This window comes from Pan troglodytes, chromosome 5, assembly GCF_028858775.2.
Source record: "Pan troglodytes isolate AG18354 chromosome 5, NHGRI_mPanTro3-v2.0_pri, whole genome shotgun sequence".
NCBI lineage: Eukaryota > Metazoa > Chordata > Mammalia > Primates > Hominidae > Pan > Pan troglodytes.
The window spans coordinates 161742526-161755406 of NC_072403.2; the positions used below are offsets into that span (position 1 = coordinate 161742526).

The window sequence follows — 12881 nt, forward strand, 5'->3', positions numbered from 1 at the left end:
GACACTTGGCAGCGTTCTTAACCAAAACTCAGAAAGAAAAGCCCCTGATAGAATGCAATGTTTTGCAGACATATTTTTATGGAGGCACTTAAAATCTACAAGGCACATAAACAAGAGTGGAAGGAAATATAACAAATATTAAAAGCAGTTTTCAAAAGAGGTGGTATTTTAAATTCACTTTCCTTCTTAAATTATTTTGCATCTTCCGTATCTTGTACAATGAACAAAAATTTTTCTTAATAAACTTACTAAAATCATGTCAGGTTATTTCAATACAACTTATGCAGAGTCTTAAAAGACATTACAAAAGCTTTTGGAAATGTGATAATCTCTATTTCTGTCTCATGTCACATAATCATGCAAATAATAAGTGTGTAAAAAATGATGGAATCCTGTAATACTTATTGATTGACTGATTGAGACAAGGTCTCACTATGTTGCCCAGGCTGGTCTCAAACTCTTGGCCTCAAGCAATTCTTCTGCCTCAGCCTCCAGAGTAGCTGGGATTATAGGTGAGTCACTGCATCTGGCTAAATTCTGTAATGCTTTAGTCATGTTAATGTATTTTAGGCCAGGTGCAGTGACTCACACCTATAATCCTAGCACTTTGGGAGGCCAGCCGAGGTGGGCAGATTGCTTGAGCCCAAGAGTTCAAGACCAGCCTGGGCAACATGGCAAAACCTTGTCTCTATAAAAAATACAAAAATTAGTCAGGCATGGTGGTCCCAGCTACTACGCCTATAGTCCCAGCTACTCAGGAGGCTGAGATGGGAGGATCATGTGAGTTTGGGAGGTTGAGGCTGCAGTGAGCTGTGATCGCGTCACTGTACTCCAGCCTGGGAAACAGAGTGAGACCCTGTCTCAAAAAAAAAAAAAATAAATCTCATTAGCCTTACTTTTTTTAGTGATAGATTTAGTTAAATTGGAGGCATAACGTTGAATTACTAGCACATGCATCTCTTTCAAGACAACTTGTTTAAATGTTCACTTGCTTGGGTGAAGAGGATTTACACAAATACATAATGGTTATGCTGTTTCATCTCAAAACAACCTAAAATTTAACACTTTGGGTATTGGTTTATGTAAGCTAAGTGTTAATGTATTTACAAATAAATGTATTGGTATCTCTGGAGTAGGTATATGAGTGTATTTAGTAAGTGTCCCTTACTACAAATTAGTGCAAATGTCAAGATTTCCCCCCGCCTTTCTGGCCAAATTCTTAATTTTAACTCTTATTTCAAGATACTTCCTTAACACTCTTCAAACATAAACTTAATTGTGAGCCAAGTTTGGCTACAGAAAACAAGGTTCTTCGTTGAGAACCCACCGTGAATCCTTACCTGGCATCACAGGAATGATTTGACTCTCTGGTCCCCAAAAGGCGGAATGATTCCTCTTCTCTGTGTTTGATAATGCAGGTGGCTTGTTTGGGGCAGTGGCTTTCTGAGACTTTTCCACCAAGGAGTCACCCCCTGCATCTTCACTCGGCCCTGTGGTTCTTGGCAGGGCAGGACTAGCTGCCGTGTGGGTTACCATCTTGCGGTCCAGGCCCACTGAAGTGTGGAAGAGCTACTGTTAGTTGCTGGATTTCTTTTCTGAGCTTTAATACTAAAAACACTACATCTGCAGCTGATTTAAAATCACGGATATTTGGATATGACAGCCCACTCATCTAAGACATGTCAGAGGACCATAAAAATCTATTCTCACATTTTCAAATGGGTAATCTGTTCTTTCTTCTTCCAATAGTCAGCTTTCCAAATGTTACACATAAAGAAATGGACGGGGCCCAGCACGGTGGCTCATGCCTGTAATCCTAGCACCTTGGGAGGCAGAAGTAGGCAATCACTTGAGCCCACGAGTTTGTGACCAGCCTGGGCAACAAGGCAAAACCCCATCTCTACAAAAAATTAACAAAAATTAGCTGGGCATGGTGGTACATGCCTGCAGTCCTAGCTACTGGGGAGGCTGAGGTGGGAGAAACACCTAAGGCTGGGGAAGTCGAGGCTGCAGTGAGCCATGATTATGCCACTGCACTCCAGCCTGGGTGACAGAGTGAGAACTGGTCTCATAAAAAAAAGAAAGAAAAGAAAAAAAAAAAGAAATGGACAAAGACTAAACGTAAACTTAAGGTTTTGAGACTCTTCGTCCTTCCTCAAATCCATACTTCATTACATTTTCTTCAGTTTTTCTTCTTTCTTACAGGGTATTTCTATGTGTATGATATTATAAGACTGATTTATAGCTCTGACTTAGCCACACCCTGGTGTATCGTAAATTTTCTTTAAAAAATTATCAAAACAAAGCATCAAATCACTTCAGTTTTTAAGAAAGCACATGACATGCAGCATTTTTAGGATAGAAAGAACCTGGAAAATTGAAAAAAATTAAAAACATAAGCAATACTGAAAATTTGACATTTGAGACTTAGAGACATATTGAATTCTCATTTAAGGCATAGCTTTTACATGTAAAGTTATAACTAAAATCAAGCAGGGGAAGGACACTGTGTTTGCATTTCATTCTCAGAACACAGACCTCCCAACTCCATCCCTTCCAGCCACTGCCTAGCAATGTGACGATAGCCAACTCACGATTCTGGCAGAAGTCTTCATCAGACCCATCAGGACACTGCTGCACTCCATCGCAGGCGAGCGTGATGTCAATGCAGCAGCCATCGTCACAGAAGAAGTGGTAGCGCGAGCAAGTGTGCAAACATCCTATTTGTAAACAAATCTCAAGTCACATGAGTGCAGAAGTTCAGACTCTCAAGATGGGGATGACAAAGGGGAGTCTGTGGGGATGATAAAATGCACTTCGGGGAAGAGATGCAAATAATGAGGCAAACCTAACAATTCCAGCAACAGGTTCTGGAGAGGTTGGAGGGCTCTTTTTGAGCCTCCCGACTTAATTCTTCAGACTCCTCAGGGGCTGTTGGTCTGAGGGCTGTTCTCCATGCTTGCCTTGCCAGGAGGTGGCACACAGAAGCAACAGCCCAGGTCTCTCTCTACCCTCGATTCCCCGCCTCAGCTGTCTCCCTCTTCATTCATTCATTCATAGAAGCCATTGTTGGAACCTCTTCTTCTGGCTGTCGATTGCTCTGCAGGAGGGCACCTAATACCATCCCATCCCCTGGATGGCAGTTGGCTATGTTTTAACAGAGGTACCATTTATTTATTTACTTACTTACTTAAGACAAGGTCTCACTCTGTCGCCCAGGCTGAAGTGCAGTGGCACAATCTTGGCTCACTGCAACCTCCGCCTCCCGGGTTCAAGAGATTCTCTTGCCTCAGCGTCTGGAGTAGCTGGGACTACAGACATGCACCACCACACCCGGTTAATTTTTGTGTTTTTTGGTAGAGATGGGATTTCACCTTGTTGGCCAGGCTGGTCTCGAACTCCTGACCTCAACTGATCCACCTGCCTCGGCCTCCCAAAGTGCTGGGATTACAGGTGTTAGCCACCGTGCCTGGCCCAGAGGTACTATTTTACATATGCTATGTCTTACATTCTTGTCTCCTAAGTAATACTTTTCACTGAGATTAAGTTTTTACTATTGAATCCTATTTGTTGATTATCATAACGTCCCTGGTACTGTAGAGAATAAGCAAAATTTAGTTATGGGCTGGCATGAATTTAGTTTCATGAAATAATGACATTGGCCGGGCGCGGTGGCTCACACCTGTAATCCCAGCACTTTGGGAAGCTAAGGCGGGTGGATCACAAGGTCAGGAGATCGAGACCATCCTGGCTAACACAGTGAAACCCCGTCTCTACTAAAAATACAAAAAATTAGCCGGGCTTGGTGGCATGCACCTGTAGTCCCAGGTACTCGGGAGGCTGAGACAGGAGAATCACTTGAGTCTGGGAGGCAGAGGTTGCAGTGAGCCGAGATTGTGACACTGCACTCCAGCCTGGGCGACAGAGGGAGACTCTATCTCCAAAAAAAAAAAAAAAAAAAAGAAATAATGACATTTCTCCCTTCTGGAGTTCTTAGGAGCTTTTAATTTGCAGTGCAATTCATAGGAGCTACAAATATTTTCCTGAAATGCATTTTCCCTCTCCCTTGATTAAGCCAACTTTATTAGACTTAGCCAGAGGAGAACCGGGTGACTATCTGGTACTGGAAACATGGACTAAGGCACAAGGCTAGAAGCAGGTCACAGGAGCTCCACAGTTTTACAGGGACAGAGTGGACTAGACAATTCTCTCAGGAACATGGGGAAGTGGCAGATTATATGATATTCCTTCAAAACCAAATGGCTGAGCACAGTTCACAAACCCAAGTGAAATCTTGGACATACACTTGGTTTTTTTTTTGTTTTTTTTTTTTTTTGTAGATACAGGGTGTCACTATGTTGCCCAGGCTGGTCTTGAACTACTGGACTCAAGCAATCCTCCTGCCTCGGCCTCCCAAAGTGCTGAGATTACAGGTGTAAGCCACTGCACCTGGCCTTGGACACATCTTTTATTGAGACGTGGTTAAATCAAGAGGTTGGAAAAGGAGTCTATCTTGGTGTGAGGCAATTTGAAGATATATTGATCCAGGAGGAAGAGAGGTTAAAGAAAATAAATGCTGATAGAAGCTCCTGCGGAAGAAGAGGAAGCAAAGAGCCTGCAGTTATGACTGAGAACATGGGCCTGAAGGAGAGTCAGCTCCGGCCACTGGGAAGAAGCAGGGAGAGGAGGTGGGGGACACGCTGGATATCAAGCAGGATACAGTTCCTCGTCAGGTTTCTTAAATTCATGGCATGAAAATCCCAAATATCTCAAGGTTTTATTTATTCCTTGGTGATTTTGGAGATGGATCCATATTTGTAAATTTTCTATCTATTTTTGGATTAGCAGCCTCCAAACTTTTTTGATCATGCATCCTGATCAATAATATATTGTTGAACAGGCATCTCCAGTTTATTTATTTATCTATTTATTTGAGACGGAGTCTCGCTGTGTCGCCCAGGCTGGAGTGCGGTGGCACAATCTCAGCTCACTGCAGCCTCCAGCTCCCAGGCTCAACTGACTCTCATGTCTCAGCCTCCTGAGTAGCTGGGATTACAGGGGTGTCCCACCACATCCGGCTAGTCCGGTTTATTTATAAATAATACGTGCATACTACTGTACTAACATGGGGTGTATCTTATAAAATATACTCAAATTTTAAGGAAAAAAATTAAAAATCAGCAAAAATATAAACTCTGCTATCTTCTTTCTCACCCTAAAAATGTCTTGAACAACTCAGGGGCATCCTGTTTGGAGACTGCTGAGTTAGATCATGTTGGAAGAGCTTGCTGGCTTGCTGTGATCATTTTTCTAAGCATGAAAAATGTTCAAAATGTCAACTTATTAAAAATTGAACCAAGTTATGATCATATAAGCAGGGTACCTGCTCATCTGTCTACCTCAGCTGGTGTCACCCTTGGTTACCATAACATCTGGGTCATTCATTGCAAGACCAATACATACAATGGAGGGGAGGGAAACACTTGTCTCTTCTACCTCTATTTTCCAATGTCTCTCTGTGGTGTTTTATTAACTTTAATTCATAGCATGTTATTCCAATATAACCACTAAGTGATTCTAGACAGCAGTTAGTACTACACCAATTCCTTTTTATTTTCCATATAAAGTTACCCACACAAGACCTATACTCAAGCGGCCACTGAGTAATCAAAAATGATTCACACACCACTCTCTGCTACTTCAAATACAGTTTATTATCATCTTGGAGAAGGGCCAGAAATTTACAGCTGGCAATTTACCTCTGGAGCCCGGAAAGCTGCCTGAGGAAATAAACCAGGGCAAACAAGTGGCCGGTGAGGTGCTGGCCATCTGCTCATATCACTGCAGGCCCTTCCTCCCTCCCAGGCACTTCAGCTGTACAAGAGCAATCCTTTTCTGATTTCTGTGGGGATGACAGGGTATCTGTGTCTTTTTCCCAAGAGTCCTTTCCTCCCAGAGTCAGCACTTGACTCAGACCCTGTCCAGGTGAGTCTTGGTACCCAGGGGGAAAGCCCTCTAGAGGGCGCCCAGTTCTACAGAAGTGAGCCATCCCTGCTGGAGACAATGTCATGTCTCCACTGGTCCTGGTGGCCAAGGGACCAACGATGTTTTGAGTAGCTGCCCAGCAAAGGGACTCAACAATGTTTTGAGTAGCTGGCTGGCTCTCCTGTCCAGCTGCAATGAATTAGCAGGGCTGACGGAATCCGGGCTGAGCTGGACAGACTGTTTACTCGCTATCACTGGTGACCTCACAGTGCTGGCATGGGCTGGAGTTTGGTGCCTGTCCTGTCTGTGAATGGTTACCCTGCTTCCTTACAGTAAGCTTAACCCCTGGCTGGACAGGTTGTCATCAGCCAAACAAATTTTTAATGCCGCCTATGAAAATTATCAGAGTTGACAAGTCCTTAGGATCCTAAAATCTAACTCCTTAGAAAGTTTCATTTCCAGTATGCATACTAACCTCAGTTTTTGATAGAAGGCTAGATCCAATATAGTACAAGTAAATCACAGTCCTGTTCCAACTCTTTTATCCTCATTCTGCACTCTGCTGGCTTAATTACCATCTGGATCCTGAGTATTGAATACTGAGAATTCAAAAATATCACAGACTTACTGCAAGTTTACCAGAGTCAGGGACCACCAGTGCACCACTCTATCCCCAGTGCCTGGCAAGGTCCCTGCACACTGCATACACTAAGAAAATACACGATGACCGAGTAACAGGATATTTAAATGTACAAGACCTTAGCACCTCTCCAGAAGTGAATTGTGTGTGTGGTGAGGGGTTCCCTCTACAATACTACAATATCTTTAGTGTCGCTAAGTTCCATGCAATGGATATTTTTAAAAATTTGATGACCTAATCTTTCTTAGACATGTAGACGTTGGGCTGGGCGTGGTGGTTCACGCCTGTAGTCTAAGTGCTTCGGGAGGCTGAGGCGGGTGGATCACCTGAGGTCAGGAATTCGAGGCCAGGTTGGCCAACATGGTGAAACCCTGTCTCTACTAAAAATACAAAATTAGCAGGGCGTGGTGGTGCACACCTGTAGTCCCAGCTACTTGGGAGGCTGAGGCAGGAGAATCACTTGAACCCAGGAGGCAGAGGTTGCAGTGAGCCGAGACTGCACCACTGCACTCCCACTCCAGCCTAGGCAACAAGAGCAAAACTCCCTCTCAAAAAAAAAATGTAGATGTTTAGAAAAGTAAGAAACATAGATGAATGAAATAAGTTTTACATTGTTACATTGTACAACAGAATGTGAGAACCATCATATGTATTTAAAGTTATATTATTAATATAACTATGCATCTGTGTAAAGTGTCTATGAAAATGTGTAGGTAGCACTTTCAAATTGACGGGTCCTTTGCGTATTTCAATTAATTTTAACCGTACTCCTTAGCTGCACTCTTTTTCTCTTTCTAAAATTTTTGAAGTGACTTATTGTATCAGCAATTGATTACACCCAAGAGCCAAGTCTTTCTTCAATCCTGTGGTATGCCTTTTCCTTGTTTTTTTAATATGTATTTTTAATTGACAAAAAAGGAGAGTATATATTTATGAGGCACAATGTGATGTTTTGATATATGTTTGCATTGTGGAATGATTACATCAAGCTAACTGACACATCTATCATCTCCCCTACTTGTAATCTTTTTGTGATGACAACATTTAAAACCTACTGTTTTAGCAATTTTGAAACAGACAATACATTATCATTAACTATAGTCACCATGCTGTACAACAGATCACCAGAACCTGTTCCTCCGGTCTCAGTGACACTTTGTACCCTTTGACCAGCATCTCTCCTTTCCCAGTCCGTCCCCCGCACAGCCTCCAGTAACCGCCATTCCACTCTCTGCTTCCACGAGTTCAACTGGTTTCACTAAACTCCTTAGCTTCCCTCTTGGAACAGATGCAGCAAATGGACCATCCATCTGTAAACAAAGTCCTCTCCCAGAATAGCCAGGCAATTGTCTTTGACGAAGTCAAGTCAAGAGAAGCGGGAGAATCTCTTCTCATCCCCTGGAGTGCTCCCTCCACCCCAACCCAGTAGCATCGGCTAAGCCCAAAACAGAAGAGAGCCTGCTTTTGTTATTGTGTTTTTAGCAAAGACTCTCTCATTCAGCAATAACCAAAAATAAAATGGAAGAGCCCATGGAGTGCAGAGCCAGAGGACAAAGCGCCAACCCAACATTGCCTTCCACAAGCAGTGGGAAGCGAGGGAAGGACTTTCTTCTCACCTCCTGTGGAGTAGGCCGCGCGAAGCACTGTCACTGACACGTTGTCAGAGCTTCTCTGCCCGGCAGTGTCCGTCACGGTCAGCTGGAAGGTGTAGGTTCCCTCCTGTAGGTGGGACAGCTTCAGGGTTCCCGATTGAGGCACCTGCCACACAGATGGGACACATCACGTCGAGCAGCAGACCTGAGCTCCGAGCCCAACACCATCCTCAACCGAAAGTCCATGTCCTCAGAGCAGCCCCAGGACCTGCCTCTGCACTCCAGCCCAAGGCTGCTGAACTACATCACACACTGTTGGCAGCTGGCCCACCTTGAACTCATAAGTTCTAGTTTATTTAGGTGGCCAAGGCCTTGACTGACAATCCCTTCACTTGTCTGCAGCAGTTGCTGCTCCAAACCTGCACCTCATCCCCAGCCTCACGCTCAGGATCCAGGCCCTGCCGTCTCAGCAGGGGGACTCATCAGCTTCAGGGAGAAAATCAGGACCATGACTAGGGCTCCACCACCCACCTCCTCCTGGTACCCTACCTGTACCCACTGTCACCTCCTTCTGACAGCCAGCAGGGAGGAGCTGTCCCTCCTGTGTTCCAGGCCAACCCCTCCTTCTAGTCCTTGCCCCCTTTCTTTCTAGGACCTTTAGAACACTGACAAATTGACTCATTTCTCTTTCAAATGGCTCTGCTATTACTATGCTCAAGTTTCTCTCATCCTAAGAAACAAACAAAACAACAAATAAAAAAAATTCCCTGAGCTCCAAGGGCTCACCAGCCACAGCCCCGCTTCCTTCCCATCTCCACTTGGCTCCCTGAAAGGCCTGGCTGTGCCGTGCTTGCTGTTTCTGTTTGCTCACTTCCCATTTAGTCTTCGCCCACCCAATGTAGCTGCTTTCCCCACCATCCCCCTGAAACAGTGCTGGCAAAACTCACTAACTGACCTAGCAAAAGTCACCTAGGTGTCAAGACCAACAATACTATTTTTAAAAAATCCATGCTTGGTTGGGCACGGTGGCTCATGCCTGTAATCCCAGCACTTTGGGAGGCCAAGGCGGGCAGATGATGAGGTCAGGAGATGGAGACCATCTTGGCCAACATGGTGAGACCCCATCTCTACTAAAAATACAAAAATCAGCTGGGCATGGTGGCGTGCGCCTGTAGTCCCAGGTACTCGGGAGGCTGAGGCAGGAGAATCACTTAAAACTGGGAGACAGAGGTTGTAGTGTGCCAAGATCACCCACTGCACTCCAACCTGCTGACAGAGCAAGACTCCATCTCAAAAAAAAAAAAAAAATCCATGTTTAACTGGCCCTCTTACTGTATCTGGCCATGCTGGCCACTTTGGCTGTTTGAAAACCCCTGCTTCCTTGGCCTCCTTTTCTATCCAAGTTCCCCCAGTCATTCATTGCAGAGGCCCTCCTGGGCTTCAGTTCTGATCACTCCCTAACCCAGGGCTCCATGCTTGCCCTCTGCTCTCCCAACATTCACAGGCAGCTTGCTGAGCATGCTGGAGCAACAGCTTCTGAAGCTCAGCTCTGTGGTGGGATTTTGGGAGTCACTGCTGGACAGTCAGCCTGAAGACTGTTTTTCCAGCTCTCCTAATGATTCTATTACCTATTTAATATTCTATTTTAAAAAATTCCTTTCTGCTTAAATGAACTAGTGTGGATATTGTCCTCTGCAGAATGCTGACCATTCGACATTCTATTACATTGATGCGTTAATAATGGACTTTGGAAATTACAGAGGATGGGATTGTACTATTATAAGAACTATCTGCTTGTTTTTAATTAGGAAATCCTAGAATTTGGACTGACTTAGGCTTAGAGGATTTGTCAACATTACATATACACACCCACAGGATGCTTTACAATCATTTAGATATAATGAGATTACCGTGGTTGTCATATGTTATGCCACTTTAGCTAAGGTATGGATTTCCAGGTCCCAGCCTCAGAGAGTCAGTGTCAGTGGGTTGGTCAGGAGAGCAGGACCCAGGATTCTACACTTACCAAGCCCACCCAGGTGACCCATGATCACACTGAAAGAAACACTGGTGCGTGGTTAAGAGCACACAACCCGGTGTCCAATAGACATGGGTTTGAATGCCAGCCCTACCCCGTACCAGCTGGCTGATAATGTACAAGTCACTTAACGTCTCCAAACCTCATTTTTTTCATTTGTAAAATGGAAGTAATAATAGCACCTATCTGATGAGGATCAAATAAAGTAACTCATGTAAAAGAGCTGGGCCTGGCCCATAGTAAGCGCTTAAATATATCCACCATCTCCACTGGTTGATTCTTATCTCTAACTGAACATTACACAATGACTCTTTACAGACAAAGAAACGAATCCCCGTGAAGTGATTTTCATTCACTGCGACAGTGACAGAATTGAGACCTCGAGTTGTAAAACAGTCTACACTGGCCTACAAGCTGTCCACCACTTTCCCTGCAAAAGCCTTACTCTGGAGGGCTGGCAATGACGGCCACCTGCCTTTTGTTGTTTATTTCAAAGAGATGTTAAGCAGTGCTCACTGCCACGCTGTTACATTACCTTCAGGCCCAACTACACTGACAGAATGCCAAACGGGTCATTTACGTGAGTGCTAAAATACTAAGGGCAGCAGAGAGAGCTCTAATGACAATAAGAGAACTTCCAAAGAGCCTGGAGTGGGCTGCTGATGCTAGGAATCAGAACCCACTGAAATAAAAGTAGAAGTCAGTCTGAGATAGGACAAGACCGGATAATGTCTTAATCTGATCAGATAAGACTTGGGGCTCAGGTCTTATCTGTCGGATAAGACCAGGTCTTATCTGGTCAGATAAGATCAGAGAATCAGATAAATAAGACTGAAAACAAGACTAGAACTCTGGTTTGAGACCTTAAGATTGCATTTAATGATCCTTCTATCTCACCTCCAATCCATCAGGAATTTCCATGGGGTCTGCCTTAAAAACACATCCAGAATTTGACCATGTATCACCCTGTCCGCGGGTACCACCTTGCTCTGACCCCAGCCTGTCTCTTGCCTGGGTCACTGCAGTGGCCAGGAGGCCTGAGCTCTGGGAAGACCAGGGTCTGCTGTCTCCTTTTTTCTGGAAACTTTTCCTCCCACCTTCATCCGCAGTGAGAGGAAGGTCAGTTATGGCCTCTTCCCATGGGCACCAGGCTGAACCAAGGCAAGACAAAGACAGGGCAAGGTGCAAGTGGTGAAGCTCAGAGCTGCATAAGTGGAGAGGTGGGCGGGTGTGTCGCAGGCTCTGGCTCTCTTTAATCCTAGCTCAGAACCAGACTGGTGGGCAGCAGTGCAATAGCTTATGCCCTCATTTACTGTCTCTTGGGACTTAGGAACACAAGGGAGCATGGCTGCAAATGACAGGCATGCTGGAGTATGTCTAGGTGAGACCCTGCAGCCTTCAGTCAAGTAAGGTGACACAAGAAAGCTGCTCTGTCCCACCTGCTCCGCCTGAAAGCAGACAAGAAGCCCTGAGACTGCCAGGGAGCAGCAGGTGCTGGCCCCCTGCCATGGTATGTGAGTGGAGGCGTGGGCTGCAGGATTGATTCGGAGCAGAGATTTAGAAGGTTGGTGTGACAGGAGGATGCTGAGTCATGACCAGATTCTGAGAGTGGACATCGGAGTGGAGACAAAGTTAACAGAGATTTTAAAAAACACCAAGGGGCCGGGCACAGTGGCTCACGCCTGTAATCTCACCACTTTGGGAGGCTGAGGTGGGTGGATCAGTTGAGGCCAGGAGTTCGAGACCAGCCTGGCCAACAATGGTGAAACCCCATCTTTACTAAAAATACAAAAATTAGCCAGGTGGTGCGTGCCTGTAGTCCCAGCTACTTGGGAGGCTGAGGCATGAGAAATTCTTGAACCCAGGAGGCAGAGGTTGCAGTGAGCCAAGATTGCACCACTGCACTCTAGCCTGGGTGACAGAGCGAGATCCTATCTCAATATAAAATAAAATAATAGAATAGAATAGAATAGAATAGAATAGAATAGAATAGAATAGAATAGAATAGAATAGAATAAACCAAGGAAGCACTGAGGCCAGGGAGCTGGGTGTACCATCCATGAGGCTGCTGGCGTCACCCTGTGCCAGAGCTCCCTGCAAAAGTCAGTGAGTCACTGAGCTTCTGGGCGTCAAAGCTCAGAGTGCCAATGTCAGACTAAACTCTGCAGGCCTGCGGTTCACTAGCAAGCCTCTTGTCAACACTGGGGCTGAAAGGACAGAGCATCCCTGGGTCAGGGGCCATCCTCACACCTGGCCTTGGCATGCTTCCCCCCTGCCTGCCCAGGCACTGCCTCTCTGATACAGGCAACACTGGGTCCAGATGCAGATGATGATAATCACCTCAGCCTCCTGAGCACACTCCAGTTTAGATCTATCCAGATTGAATGTCCCTTCCCTAGCTCTTTTAGCTAACGAGAGCTGTCTCTCCTGCATTCAGATATTTAGAAGATGTAGAACTGTCACACGGATGCTTTCCCTTTAAGGGCCCAGGTGACCCTTCTATACATTTTCTCCCATTAGGATGACATTGGAGAGAGGGTTTACAGTGTTTCACAGACATGTTCCAAGTATCAGGATAAAAAACTATCTACATATGTACACACAACATATCCAATTTGTAACTTGG

The 12881-nt window shown here is 45.1% G+C and overlaps 1 protein-coding gene across 4 annotated transcripts in view; it reads right to left on the minus strand.

The window, feature by feature from the left end:
• Positions 1-12881, minus strand: part of LRP11 (LDL receptor related protein 11) — a 45922-nt gene that overhangs the window by 15967 nt on the left and 17074 nt on the right. For 2 of the 4 annotated variants that reach the window (XM_009452206.5, XM_001173426.6), the window contains exons 3-5: positions 8242-8383; positions 2595-2720; positions 1341-1553 (exon numbers count right to left, since the gene is read on the minus strand). In XM_009452206.5, coding sequence (XP_009450481.1) covers positions 1341-1553; positions 2595-2720; positions 8242-8383 — 481 coding nt within the window. Of the gene's footprint in view, positions 1-1340; positions 1554-2594; positions 2721-5693; positions 5781-6460; positions 7936-8241; positions 8384-12881 lie in introns of those variants that run through there. The other 2 variants (XR_010157788.1, XR_008548707.2) reach the window with 2 other exon arrangements.